General features: G+C 43.5%; 1 protein-coding gene across 1 annotated transcript in view; it reads left to right on the top strand.

Moving 5' to 3' along the window:
- Positions 1–15,767, top strand: part of RELL1 (RELT like 1) — a 97,230-nt gene that overhangs the window by 40,913 nt on the left and 40,550 nt on the right. The window contains exon 2 of the mRNA XM_068278437.1: positions 10,529–10,753. Within this exon, the coding sequence (XP_068134538.1) occupies positions 10,529–10,753 (225 nt within the window). The remainder of the gene's footprint in view (positions 1–10,528; positions 10,754–15,767) is intronic.

Here is a 15,767-nt window from a genome sequence, read left to right as displayed (position 1 = left end):
GCGTTCTATTAAGATCGCCAGGGCGGCTGCGGGAGGTTTTTTATAAAAAAAATTTTTATTACATGCAGCCAACTGAAAGTTGGCTGCATGAAAGCCCACTAGAGGGCGCTCCTGACGCGTACTTCTGATCGCCTCCGGCGATCAGAAGTAACAAAGGCCGCGATGAGCTGCCTTTCTTGTTTTGCTTTCCTCGTCGCCATGGCGACGAGCGGAGTGACGTCATGGATGTCAGCTGACGTCAGCCGTCTCCGATCCAGCCCTTAGCGGTGGCCGGAACTGATTGGTCCGGCTGCGCAGGGCTCGGACGGCTGGGGGACCCTCTTTCGCCGCTGCTCGCGGCGGTTAGCCGCAAAGCAGCGGCGATCAGGTAGCACACGCGGCTGGCAAAGTGCCGGCTGCGTGTGCACCTTTTTTATTTGGAGCAAATCGGACCAGCAGGGCCTGAGCGGACCCCTCCGGCGGTAATGGACGAGCTGAGCTCGTCCATACCGCTAAGGAGGTTAAGAAGTTAAATCATTTTTTTTTTTTTAAAATGGACGTGGGTTCTTCCCTCCCGAGTCTCTTTTAACCCCTTGTCTACCATGCAGGCTGAGATAGTTAGAATGCAGACCCCAGGCCACATGGGACTCCACACCCTGAGCTATAGTAGCTCGCATGGTCCATGGTATTGGGGGGCGTGGGGGGTCTGGAAGTGAGGCGCGCGGCTAAGCCTTCATTTCTCCCTGCGCCACTCCCCTGTATCGAATATTCCCAGAGGTCAGTGCACCTATAGCACCCTGCCCTGTGACACACCCATTGACGTTTCTTAAAAACAAAAAATTTTTTAAAAGCTTTTGCGTAAAATATGTATTTTTCGGCGACCATTTTACCATGAAGTCTCCTCAGTCATGCCACTGTCCAGGTTGCACTTCTTTTTAAAGAAATTGTGGCTGCAGAGATGCCCTGAAGGTTTTAGAAGTTTGCCTGCCAAATGAAGTTAACGGAGCTCGCCGTGAACTATCATTTAACAAATTCTCATTCGTGAACACAAAATCGTGATGTTCGCCCGTCCCTATTGGTGACACCCCCCCCCAATTCTGTGTTCTGAAGCATTTGCACCAGCATGAGGCTCTGACAATGCTGCTGGACTGATTGCAGATCGCATATCATTGTATGTAGCATACAATGATATACAATCTGAAATCAGTCCTGCAGCGTAGTTAGAGCCTCATGCTGGTGCAAATGCTTTAGAACACAGAATGGGGGGTGTCACTGATGGTGATGGGCGAACATCACAAACACAAGGACATCAGACACTATTGCCTGGTGGGCATGCTAGTACACTGCATCTTTGAGCGCAACGCTGAGCTGTCCAGTTTGTCATTGTTGAATGAACCGACATGGCCACAGAGGTACCATGATTTTGTGTAAAATGCACAGCCACCAGTGTTGCAGGTTATGTAGTCCTGAGGAATGTACTCCATTGGGACTGGAAGGGGGCCATGCCGAGCAATGGGATGCTGGTGGGCTCAATCTGTTGACTAGAGACCTATTTTTAGAAGCTGACTGCAGCTACTATGATTGTACTTTTAAAAAGAACAGTGTGTCATGTACCAAGGTGCGACTGTATCCTTTTTATATAAGTTTAGTATGAGGAAAAACCTATTGAACTGAACTGGTGATGAGGACGTTTATAAAACAAGAACTGTCCCTTTAGTTGATGATGTAGCCTGGTAAGCGAGTTGTTGGGAAAGGAAATACTCAGGTCACAGCTGTTATGCGATAATAGCCACCTCCTAAAAGTCACATATTGTTTCCAAGTAACCGAGGGTCATACGCAAAACTCCCTTGAATAAATCACACCCTAAACTGTTAGGATTTTCCGTTACAGTATTGGCACCTCCTGCTGGTCACCTGACCAAATAATGAATGGAAGTTTTGTAACGATGTCATACGAACTATCCAAGCAACCAATTATTGTACATTGAATGGTTAAGCACCAGGAAACAGAAGAGGAATATATTTTTAGTGATGAAGCTCATGACTGTCTGATATACTGTACATTGTGAGGCCTCGTTCACATCTAAAACCGTAAGCGCAAATGCAAGCATTTTGCGATTTTGTGCGTTATTTCCCCCCCTCCCGGCGATCCACTGCACGCTGCATTTTGGGTAAAAGTACTTTTCCAGAGCGGTTTTGTCATTCACTCCTTGGCGCAAGTCTTTGTCCCGGGAAAAAATAAATACAATGTATTTCTTCTAAAAAAAAAACCCAAAAACCCGCAATTGCCGCATAAAGCGGTTTTGTGAGCATTTAGCGCTCTTCCTATACCTTCCATTATAGCAAAAACTCCCCAAAAATGGTACAGGCACCGTTTTGCGGGCTGCAAAGCGGACTCAACGTGCTGATATGAACCTTCTCATAGAGATTCATTGCACAAGCGTTTTGTGGGGGATTTTGAAAATCGCCTACGCTGGAAAAAAGGGCGAAAATGCCCCTAGTGTGAACGAGCCCTGAATGTTTGCACTCTGTATACACAGATTTGTCTGCCACGGTCAAAAGATGCTCTGAGCCTCAAAAAGGAAGAAGCTACAAATAACATTCATCCCTGCACACAATTTGTGACCTCTCTTATTTGTTTAACTTGTTTCCTTGTTTTTATATGCAAATGTTATTGTGTATTATCCAGAACTAGATTTTCCATAAGATAGAGGTACCAGTTTTCAGAGGCTCCTCCCCCACAGCAAATATAACAATGGCATCCCGGGTGGGAGGAGTTTCCTAATTTCTGAAAAACATACGTATACACTACAATGAGGAGGAAATCAAATTAAGTGAATTTTAAGGGACGATATATTAAAAAGATTGAGTATTGGTGTTATTTGCTGAATGTGTAGGACAAATCGCTGCTAATTCGGAAAGGCCTTTTTATAATTTTATATATATATATATTTTTTTTTTATACCCTGGTAAAAGTAACCTCTATTCACCCTTTTTTTTTAACACTAACCTTTCCCTGTCAGGCGCTTAACTCTAACCTCCGCCCTTGCTCAACTCCTAACGCTAAGCCCTCTCTGGATTACAAAATTTGATACGCGTGCCCTGATGGTAAGAAAGTGTACTATGCATGTGCGCTCGCAGATATTTCCATTGCATCAGCCTCAGAGACAAAATGCATCAGTTTTGCTACATTTAAAATGCTTTTCAGTGCAGAAAACTGCACAGATACAAAGTGTATATGGTATCTTCCGTTAGGGCTGCTTCTTACTGCAAGCCCTTTTCTAAGCGGGCAGTGGTTTGGAAAGCTCTTGCCTAATGTAATGCTATGGGTGTTCTCACTTTTTTTTTAAATTACCCATAACATTACATTAGCAAGTGCTTTTTAATTAACTGGGGCTTAAAAAGCTCTGGTAGTGAGAACGAGCCCTCAGAGTGAATTACAAGCTATTATTGATAAGGAAAAAATGTATCTGGTCTGTATATCCGCAGCAGATGTAGCAGGGCAATGCAGTGCGTTTTGTATTGGGTGTGGTTTTAAGGGCCAAGATTTTTCATGCCCTAGGTTGTAAATTTAGCTGTATATTTATTCAAGCTATAGGGCCCTTTCACACCGGGGCAGTGCGGTATTTTTACCGCACCCCACCGCTGAGCAATGAAAGTCTACAGAGCCTTTCATACTGCCACGGTACGGCGCGATGTGACGGAAATGACGTTTTCACTGCATCCCCGACGCAAGTCCAGAACTATGTTACCACACGGCTTCTGTGGCCCGAAAGTCATGTTAGTCTATAACGACACAGGGATTTTTAAAAAAAATGACTGTCGCACATGTGCAGAAGTGTGTTTTTACAAAACACTTCTGTGCACTTCTGCATACCCTGAAGCAGGAAGTGACCACAAGCGTGCATCACTTCCTGCTTGGCCCAATTCCAGTTGGGGAATTCTGCGTAGCAACGCGGTATTCCCCGAAGACCTGTTTTTGGCAGCGCGGCTGCTGCACCACCAGTTTGCAGTGTGAAATTGGCCAGAGAAGCTTGGATCTTGTATTATTGCAATGATCACAGGCGCAGAACTCCAAAGAACTTCTAGCAGGTGTATAATATGGCGACTAATAATGATGGCTGCGCATGCCGTAAACATGGCAATTATTATTTTCCTTGGTGTACCAGAATGGTATAATGAGGTTCCTCCAGTCAGCTTTTGGGTGACAGTATTCCCAGTTCGGAAACTGGGCGTGTTTTTGTCTTACTGCTCTGTGCATTTCAGGTACTCTAAATACTGGTTTATGAATCTGCCCATCATATTAATGGACAAATGTATAGGCTGCCATCTTTATTAAATGCCGATTGCATGTCTGTCAAGCTGATCTCTTAATCAATGGTTCCAGTTTGATGTGCAACAAGCATGCAAGCCAGCAGAGCCAGCCGGTAATTTTCATACATGTAGGTCCGTGTCTCCTAAAGACCAATGTTATAAAGAAAATAATTCTTCGATTTGCCTAATCTCTGTTAAAATAGCCAATCGAGTTCATGAATATTTTGTTTTTTAGTTGTTTTTTTTTTGGTTTTTTTTTGTGTTATCTTTATTTTGTAATTCTAACCTACTGCTTATGTAGTTTTAGAGAATTGCACTGGACTATTTCTCAGCAGGCAGCAATGCTTCATTACATGAGTATGGTAGCCTCCATGTTTTTCTCAATGCAGATGCATATCATCAAGTTATTTCAGTAATTCAATTAAAGTGAATAGATATAGATTAATTTCACACACATCTTACTCTTGACAATACTTCGCAGTCTATGGATTTTAGGTTAGGGAAGTTGGTCATTAAACCAGATATTGGTACTTTTGGTAGTGTGGGAAGGTGTCCATCCCTACTGGAGACTGAAATTGGCATCTCCATTGACAGTAGAGTGCAGCACGATGTGTTCTACAATTCCCTGGTGAATGATTGCCCTGTCTTTGGAATTCATAAAACGGTAGACAAACCCCAGCAGATGATATAGCTCCATAAATCACCGCCTTTGAAAGCTTCACACTGGACCGCATATAAGGGCTGTGGAGTCGGTACAAAAATCTTCAGACTCCGACTCCTCAGTTTATAAAGCCCATGTAAGATGCTTCAGTGGTCTTCCTCAGCCCATGTAAGATGCTTCAGTGGTCTTCCTCAGCCCGTGTAAGATGCTTCAGTGGTCTTCCTCAGCCCGTGTAAGATGCTTCCGTGGTCTTCCTCAGCCCGTGTAAGATGCTTCCGTGGTCTTCCTCAGCCCGTGTAAGATGCTTCCGTGGTCTTCCTCAGCCCGTGTAAGATGCTTCCGTGGTCTTCCTCAGCCCGTGTAAGATGCTTCCGTGGTCTTCCTCAGCCCGTGTAAGATGCTTCCGTGGTCTTCCTCAGCCCGTGTAAGATGCTTCCGTGGTCTTCCTCAGCCCGTGTAAGATGCTTCCGTGGTCTTCCTGAGCCCGTGTAAGATGCTTCCGTGGTCTTCCTCAGCCCGTGTAAGATGCTTCCGATGTTTATGGTTCAGAAGTAGCTTGGCACAAACAATAAGGCAGTTTAAAACCATAACCCAGGTACATTTGTGTGTGGTGGCTTCTGAAGCACTGACTCCATTCGCAGTCTACTCCTTGTGACTCGCCCCCAAATTCATCAATGGCCTTTGTTCACAACCCTCTTAGAGCTTTGGTTTGGTTATGGTTTGTGCACCTTTTCATTTGATGGTTCCCAGCTGCTAGTCGATGTCACCTCTGTACAGAATCGTGTGTGTGTGTGTGTGTGTGTGTGTGTGTTGCAACCCCCTATTCAACATGTCACAAAGAGATCTAGACTGGTGCATTGCCTCGACTCAGCGAGGTTGATCTTACGGTTATCTTTTCTCACCTGCCCTCGCTGTGCCTCCCCGTCGTGCGCTGCACGGTCTGCACGCCTCCTCCATAGAGACAGAAAACACTGCTATACAGAACTTGGTCCTGAGCTGCCGACCAACAGTCCTGATCTCTGCGGGAGGCAGAATTTGTGTTTGTGTACATAGCTTTTATACCTTGAGTGTACCTAGCTTTTAGTCTTTGAATTTGTAAATTGTACAAACTGTGCACACCAGTAATATGAAACCTCAAGTATGCAAGTCTTAGTCAATATTTCATTCAGGTAAATACATTGACAGCATTGCTATATAAAGCTTGACATACAGAAATGGCTTACCCGGGAAATTATCTGTCTAGATATCGCTAAATCCTCCAGGAATAGTCTAGTTCGGGAAAGAGGATACAAAATTCTTTATGACTGGTATAGATCCCCGGCACTACTCTTCAAAAGGGGTCTTTCCCCCACAGATGTCTGTTTTAGAGGTTGCGCACAGCAGGCAGACCATGTACACTGTTGGTGGCTCTGTGGAATAGTGCAGGATTTTTGGAAATTGTGCTTTCAACTGGCTTCTACAGTTCTGAGCACAGAGGTTACCCCTGACCCATGGGTGGCCCTGTTTGGTCACTCCGACCCTCACTTATCTAAACATAACAATAAATTGCTAGTACACCTCTGTAATGCCACCAAGGCTATTATAGCAAAAGAGTGGAAATCCCCTTCCCTATCAAAAACTGCCCTTATGCACAAAATTAATGAATACTACTGGATGGAGAAGATAACAGCCTCGTTATATGATGAGGAGGATCGGTTTGACAAGATATGGTCGCCCTGGGTGGATAGATTCTTGTAAGAGTAGTGTAAGAACGCCTTATATAAGTAAATTATGGCACTAACTACTTTCTCTCCCCCTGAGGGCCTATGTGAGCATTATTGACCACCGGAACTGGAAATTGTTGGACGTTTTTGGCTCATTTATATATATATGCACCATAGCAATCACAGTTATGACAATGACATATAACTACTTGTAGAATGGACCTCACCTATGTAGTTGATAAATGACTGATACCAAAATCAGGAAATGAAAACTTTTGCTTACTGTAACACGTTGTATGTATGAGTTTTTCAATAAAAGTTTATTGTTGAAAAAAAGAAATGGCTTACCCGTCCCCTGTGACCTTGGTGTGGTTTATTACGTAATTCTGCTAGTAACATTTTCTGGAGTGATTCCAGCTTCTTGCTGCTTGTACATGTTTGGCAGTGCTGTCTCCCAGGCATAGTTAAAATATTTTTATGTCGCCAGCTATAACCTAACATCTCCTTATTTATTTTTTTATTTGTGCAATTTGCCCTAAAGATATGATTCATGGAGAAATGCTGCCTACTTGTCGGTTCCAATGTAAAAATGGCGATTGCTATATTGTGTTCAGGTGGGCAGTCTTTCTAGACAAAATTTGGAATGTTGATCACAATGTATTGTCTTTAGGCCCCTTACCCATGCTTGCGTTTTTCCCGTGATTTTTAGTAACCCGATGCAACCCGATCCAAGGGGGACATCAGAAGTGTATGGACTGCACTGTCTGTTTGTATTCATGCATTGTGATTCACCGCTGTATCGCAACGCACAGTTGCCAACAAATTCCCGCAAACATATTGCAGATTCTATTCATTGTAATGAATGGAATTGCAGTCGCGTTGCCAAAAAATCAGGATGAAATCAGGAAGTGCCATAAGATAGGAAGGGAAGTTCAGAGCCAAGGCTGTACCAAAGTGTCAATGGCCTACTGCCTAGCAATGTGTTCTGTTGCTATTGAGGGGAAGAAGGTCAGACAGCGCAGTGGACGACACAGCGGGTGGGGTGAGTGGAACAATGCCCTTGGCTTGCTCTTGGCTGAGACTATCTGCCAGTCAGATTTCTTGCTGAAGCACCAGATACCTGTTAGGGTGCGTTCTTCCAAAGAGCAGTTTGACGCAGTGGGTTGAATAGCTACACCTGAAAAGACAGTGCTGGAATATGGTGCATGGCAGAACCAGGGCTGTGGAGTTTGAGCAATTTTGGGTACCTAGAGTCGATGGTTTCATAAACTGTGGAGTCAGATGAGAGATATATATATGTATGTATGTATGTATGTATGTATGTATGTATGTATGTATGTATGTATGTATGTATGTATGTATGTATGTATGTATGTATGTATGTACGTACGTACATCTTCTTCTTGTGGCTGTATGTATGTATGTATGTATGTATGTATGTATGTACGTACGTACGTACATACATACATACATACATACATACATACATACAGCCACAAGAAGAAGAAGTATGTACGTACGTACGTACGTACATACATACATACATACATACATACATACATACATACATACATACAGCCACAAGAAGAAGTATGTACGTACATACAGATCTCAGCAATCCAACCCCCCCTCTTTTAGCAGAATATCAGCCTGTTCCTGATGATTTTCTTGGAGAGAAGTGGCTCATTTACTGCCATTCTTGAAATCAGGCCATTCTCTCCAAGTGTTTGACACTGCTCATACAGATGCACTCACACATGCCTGCTGCCATTCCTGAGCAAGCTCTGCACTGGTGGCACCCCTACCGCACAGATGAATCATGTTTAGGAGATGGTCTTGGTGCTTGCTGGACTTTCTTAGGTGCCCTGAAACCCTTCATAACAATTGAACTTCTCTCCTTGAAGTTCTTGATTAATGGTTGATTTAGGTGCAATATTGGTAACAGCTATATCTCGGAAGTTTCATAAACTGAGGAGTAGTGTTGATCGAACACCCAGTTATTCGGGCTCGGGTCGGCTCGGCCGGACATGGTCCAGATGTGCGGGATTTTGGGCCGAACACCGAGCCTAATTGAAGTCAATGGGGACCCGAGCATGCCTGCTTTAGCTAAAGCCCGAATAACTGGGTGTTCGATCAATACTACTGAGGAGTCGGATGGTTTTTGTACCAAATCCACAGCCCTGGTAAGTATTAGACCAAGGAGTCTGAGACATTTTGGGTACCTCGTGTCGGACTTTGTCAGTCGGTAGTTTCATAAACTGAGGTGTCGGAGTCTGATAATTTTTTTGTACCGATTCCACAGACTTGGGCAGAACGGGAAGGCTTTATATTATCCAGAGCTTTCCCTTGATTAATTATGATGATGATTATTATTATTATTGTTGATTTATATAGCACCAGCATTTTCCCTGGCTCTGCACAACAGCATACAGGGTATACCAATACAAGAGTTAATACAAGATAATGGTGGATTATCGCTGATGCAGTGGGCAAACCAACTGCAGATTTTACACAGGGGTGGGAGGTATGCTCACACATTACACAGCATTGTGAGACAAAAGGGGAAGAGAGCCCTGGCTAAAAGGCCTTACAGCCTAAAGGTTTAAGTAACAGAACAGTAGCTAAAGGGAAGCTGTGCATGAGGTGGTAGAAATGGTGGTCAGTGGGTAAAATGTCCTAGGTAGGAGAGTATGCTTGCCCGAGGAGGTGCATTTTCAGATTGTGCCTAAAAAGAGTGAGGGCCCGTTTCCACTTGTGTGGTGCGAATCGCCACAGTAAAAATTTGCATGTGGATGTGAATTTCGCATGTGGGTGAATGCAAATTTTCATGCGAATTCGCATGAATGACACTGTATGCGAATTAACCATGGCAGTGCCTGTGTGCTTTTTCATTGATTCCATGCGAATTCGCGTGTGAATTCGCATGAAAATTCGCATACACCCGCATAGCGGTATGCGAATTCTGATGACTCTGTCATGCGGATTTTTCACGTGGACGAAAACGTTTAGAAATCCTGACAAGTGGAAACAGTCCCATCCACTTGTACTGGCTATGCGAATTTGCATGCGGCAAAAGCATGCAAATTCACGATAGTGGAAACGGGCCCTGAGTGTGGGTGAGTGGCGGTTGTGTTGAGGGAGGGTGTTCCAGAGGAGGGTAGAGGCTCAAGTGAAGTTTTGTAAGCAGGAGTGAGAAGAGGTGACCAGAGAAGACAGGAAAATATTGGTGGTGGAGCAGAGATTGTGTGTAGGATTAAAATATCAAAGCTAAAATTAGTTTTCTCACTCCAGTTTTGCTTTAAATTTGCTTTAAAAAGTCTGCAATATTTTTTAAGCTGGCCACACACCATACAATTAAAAGATTACATTTTTCACCAATTTGATAATTTTGATCGGTTGTCCCGAAAAATTGAGAGCTTTTCTTTGTTTTCGATCGATAAATCTAATGGAATTTCCCTTTTTTTTTTTTTTTTTTTTTTTTTTTTTTTTTTTTTTTTTCTTTGTTGTTTTTTTAGATTTTTGGAGATTGGACTGGTTGGAAATTTTAGACCAACTTTTATCAAGTATTGTATGGTGTGTGTGTGTGTGTGATGGATTGTCATTTACTTGATGTACAGTTCCAATTAATTTTTTTCTTAGCTTTCAATTATTTTCTTGTGTGGTACATTGGTCAGATTTTTGAATTGTTACAATCAGTCATAAAAATTGATTGATATTCTTGAATTGAACAGATACTTAAACAATTGTATGGTGTGTGTGTGTGGCCACCTTTAGACTTGGCTACATGGCTTTTTGCATTTGTTCTGCGGTATAAATCTTTCACCGGGAAATCTAATGCATCAGACTGACCTGTTTTTTTTTTTTTTTACAGAGGTCTCAACCGTGGACCCTTTAGTGGCACCAAGCACCAGTAACACTGGGGACCCGAGCAGCAGCGGTGGCCATCCGGAGTATGTCGCCTTTATATTGGTTCCTTTATTTTTCATCATGGGTCTGGTTGGGGTTTTGATTTGTCATATTCTTAAGAAGAAAGGATACCGGTGCACTACAGAAGCAGAACCTGCCCCAGATGAAAAAATTACAGTGGAAAAGATAGGTAAGCCATTCTAAACTGCATCCTCCTCCCACATCCAGTCTCAGCTTTCATTCACTAGGATGTCGATATAATGTTGTCAGTTTGGACCCTGAAAGGATTTTTATGCTTTTGATGTATCATCAGTGCTGTCTGCATATTCCAGTGTAAGTTACGGTGCTTTTCCACTGGCTGCGTTCCAATTCTAAAATCATATCACATATAACTTTCCCACACTTCCCAAATCGCAGGGGCAATATAATTTTCCATGTGATTGCTGATTTTTATCTAAATGCAGATGCAGTGTATGTTGCAGTTTTCTCATGTTTAAGTTTAAAGTGTACCTGTAGTGACAGAAAGCTGGTCTGGATTAGGTTCGTGCTACTGTGCAAGCCTGAGCCACCTGCACAGTAGCATGGACCCGATTGGGCTCAGCTATTCACGCTGGAGCTCCAGCGGGGCTGTGCTAGTGTGCATGCACAGGGAGGCCACTCTTCAGGGGTCGTATGGTGGGCGCCGCTTCAGGACCCAGAGGCTTCCCTTTCTGGAGGCAAGTCTCATTTTTCCCCCTTAAAGTCACAGGTTTACTGTAAGGGAAACATCAGGGAAAAGTATTAAACTGAGCTTTACTTACCTGGGGCTTCCTTCAGCCCCTGGCAGCCGATATGTCCCCCCGCCGCAGCTCTGGTGTCCGCCAATCCCCTCCATTGCGGATGCCTTAGCGAGCGCGGTTGTCAATCACGCTCACATGGTCTGCAGCTCCAGACCACCTGATTGGCAGACACCGGAGCTGCAGTGAGGGACATGTCTGCTGCCAGAGGCTGGAGGAAGCCCCAGGTGTAAGTAAAGCTCATTTTAATAATGTTCCCTGATGTTTCCTTTAAGTTTGTGGGAGCACCTTAAAATCTCCTAGTAAGCGTGTGGTACAATGAGATTTTCTTGTCATTTTCCCCACCTTATGCTTCATGAAGCACCTCCTCTTATGTTTGGGATATTGCAAGCGCACTCGCACTATGGCTAATGGCGATCACGCAAAAAACATCGCCGCAATGCCAGGAAATTTGCGTGTGTAAAACTTGCAAATCGCAATGAGATTTAGTGTGTTTGCTATCATGATCACAATTTGCATTGTAACGGGGTTCTTAGGTCTGGTTTGCACAGACGCTTAGTGGACATTTACCGATGGCGTCCGGGACTCAATGTTAAGTGAATGGGAGCTTTCATATCAGGCTTTTACCGGCGTTTGCGTGAACGCGGAGTTCCGTTCCCAATTTTCCACCACCATGAGGCGACCCTGGATGCTACATGCAGGTTCTCAACCCCTCAGCATATTCACAACCTCTTTACCCAGATTAACCTTCACATCTTCCAGTATCCACAGCAAAGTTCACATGGGTTTTTCTGGCCAGGAATCTGATCTCTTTTTAAAGAGACACTGAAGCAAAAAAATATATATGATATAATGAATTAGTTGTGTACTATGAATAATTTCTAGAAGATTAGCAGCAAAGAAAATATTCTCATACTTTTATTTTCAGGTATATAGTGTTTTTTCTAACATTGCATTATTCTATAATATGTGCAGATTACACAACACTCAGCATTCAAAATGATTCTTTCAGAGCAGTCTGTGAAGTAATGACCTCTCCTCTAGCAGAGAAAAAGTAAACAGTTCACTTACAGTTGAGATAATAAAAGTCAGATAACAGCCCTCTCCAGGACTAACTTAGTCGGAGAGCTTAATGGCTTGTTTGCATAGAGATAACTGGAGTTTCTCAACTCTTCCTGTACTGGAAACAATTAGACTGATGTATCTGATCTTAATGTTTTATTTCTTAGCTGTACTACACATACAAATCATAATTTCATAATTTTTTTTTCGCTTCAGTGTCTCTTTAATGCAGACTGCCTTACTATTTTAGCTTCTCAGCCTTACTATGTGCCTTCTGTTGGTGGGGACTAATGCAGTCACGGTTCTGCTATCCTGTGTTTTCTTATGCGAGTGGGGCATTGTGGGATAGGAGAAGTGGAGGTGTGGCAGCATCCAGACAGGCCAAAAGCTTGTGCTGATTGGAGCGGAGCTGTCCACTCGGGAGGACCCCTGAAGTACAGAGTCTTGTACGAGGGGAGTTTGTGTGGTGTTGTACACATTGTTTGCAAATCATATCCTTGTGACAAAGTTGAAGCAAAATTTTTAGAGTAAGGGCCTGTTTCCACTTGTGTGTCTGCGAGATGCGCGGCGGTACTTCCGGGTCTGCGGGGACGCAGACGAATCCCATGCCATGCACGGCTATGGGATTTGCAGCCTCCCGCACCATTTTGGATGGAGATGCCGGACGAATTGCTAGCACTAGCAATTCGCCCGGCGGCGCTATTCTTCCCTATGGCAGAGTTTCCCACGTGATCTAATCATTTCCTAAATATGATTCAATTCTCCTATAGGAAATGTAAAGGGGAATTGTGACTATTTTTTTATCACCTAAATAACGTGTATATTGCTATTGTACAAATTACCTTTGCCCAATGTTGGCCACTACATAGGCAAATGGCTTGCTAGAAAATTGCTGCATGTATCACGGTTTATCTACACAAGAAACAAAGTCCAAACAATCAGATATTTACTAATTATCTGGGATTCCCCAGCATCTCTGGGACCTGAACTCTTGCACAGGAAAGAAGGAAAACCTAGAGAAATGCCCCCTGTATGTATTTAGAGAGTAAATCCTGTCTAATTTCCCATCATTTGTGTCTAATCACAAGTTGGAATTTTATCTCTCCCGTGGGTCACGGGACTGCCATGGCAGAAATGACAGATGACCTTATTTGAAAGCACAGGATATTGAAAATATGTCTGCTTCCATGAAACCAGAAGTAGAAACAGTGCAGATTTATTGCAGGATTTGTATCAGCTGTAACAAATAAATGGTTTTTGTTTATAGGTTATTATGCAGTTGCTTATCTTTTAGATTACATTCTGAGTTCAGGTCTGCTTTAACTGGTGTTATAATAGATGACTGGAGACATTGGGCCCCTGATACATAATTGAATGTTAAGAAAAACAAAAATTTGCTTTCCTAAAACAGAAAGAATTTGCGATAATTCAGGTTGGAGTGAGCTCGAGATGTCTCCCAGGCACCACTGCTGAATATATGCAAATTAACCATTGAATGTATGACTGCTATACTTCACCTGCGCTGCACAAAGCTGCTAATGTGCCCAGAAGACCGATAAATGACTGTCACCCTAATTTCTAAGGCAGGGAACACACTACATGCGTTTCTGCGCGTTTTGCCGCGAACGGCAAAACGCGCACGATTTTAGAGGCTATAATAGCCTAGCTCGGGAAACGCTGCGCCGCATGCGTTTGTGCGCGTTTGCGTTCGCGTTTTTTTCCGCGTTTTGTAGCCGCACAGTTTTCTGCTTTTTTCTGCACATTGCATGACACTACATGCCATGCAAACGCAGAAACGCACGTGGAAAAACGCACGCGTTAGACGCGACCGCAAAACCCGACGGAAACCTGGGAAACGCAGGGTAAAACGGCCCTGCAAGTGTGTTCCCTGCCTAAATGTTTTTAATTTTTACACAGGATTTATTTTTTACTCCCATTTCATCCACAGTATATATTTTAAGTAATTACTGGTAGTAAAAAAAAAATATTGATGGACAGTAAATGTGAGACCTTTTTTTTTTTTCTTTACATTTTTTGTTAACTGTGGGATTAAAATTATTTTGATGAGGTGTGATACCGTCGTCTGTAGGAAAACCCAGGAGAAAATATAACTGCCTTGTTCAGGCTTGTATTTTTATTGCATACTGTGTGGAACATAATACAATTTGCCGAGCACAATTTCTTTTATGCAGTGCACACAAACCATGCATATTTTTGTTACTTGGCTGATTTCTGAGCTTTCTGATCGACATCTGATCATTGCCACACGCTGCACGTCGTTTCTTTTAATAGATTTCAGCAAGCATGAGAGAAAAATTAATATAACTGCGTCTACTATGTACTGTATGTCCCCCTCCTCCTGGGTCCCCATGCACAGTATTCGCCTCAGCGGAGCGCTCTGACACTCATCTCTCCAGCCACAAAACCCGGAAAAAAAATTAGTTGTGGGTGCAGAAGATGGTAGAATATCGGTAAATTTACTGCTATTCTATACTTAATTGATATAGTGAAATATCAGTAATATTTGCAGATATTTCACTATGGCCTAACCTCTTCATACTCTCACACAGGCCTCCAGGGAGCAAACCGTCACTGGCTCTATGCCCCCCACATAGATACCGCCGATCGACCACTAAAAGAATAGTCCTGTCTAATAATTAATGGTTGATTTGTTAGCTGCTGTCCCTTAACCCAAATAGCAGCTTCAAACAAAATGTTTAGTTTGAAAGCTGCTGGTGCAGTGACTCTGTCCTTATATCTCATTTAGCTGCCTAGTGCAGCCAAACGAGTGCGTGACAGTAAGAAGTTTATATTTACCTTTTCTGGGCGGCTTTTTCCTCTTTCTCCACCGGCGTCTCTGAACTTCCAGCAGGTCTTCTGGGTCCCGACGTCCGATCACATGATTTGATGTGTGGTCGGTATCCAGGAGACTGTGTCAGCGTTACAGCGCCACCTCTCTTCCACCACCGGGTGGTGCTGTAATGCTGACACGGTCTCCTGGATCCCCCTCACATGTGAGGAACTGACAAGACCTGTTGGGAGTACCAGTCATTGGTCATGGTTGGGCACTCCATCAAAACAATGCTTGGGTGCTTGATACTGCGACATAGACAATGTCTCCACATAATCAGCAATCCAATGCATCAGCACACCACTTTTTCAATCAGTCACACTATTGAGCCATGTGTTTCCACGACCACACTCCTTGATAAAGGGGGACCCTGTGTGGCCCCCAAAACAATTGTCGGCTAATACCCTTTGTGGAAACACATGGCTCAATAAAGAGCATAATTGATTGAAAAAGTGGTGTGCTGATACATTGGATTGTTGTTGGGCGTACGTCGCTGCAGTGGTGGAGGAAGAAGC

The sequence above is a fragment of the Hyperolius riggenbachi genome, chromosome 1 (assembly GCF_040937935.1).
Source record: "Hyperolius riggenbachi isolate aHypRig1 chromosome 1, aHypRig1.pri, whole genome shotgun sequence".
NCBI classification, from domain to species: domain Eukaryota; kingdom Metazoa; phylum Chordata; class Amphibia; order Anura; family Hyperoliidae; genus Hyperolius; species Hyperolius riggenbachi.
This window is presented reverse-complemented; position numbering and strand designations above follow the sequence as displayed.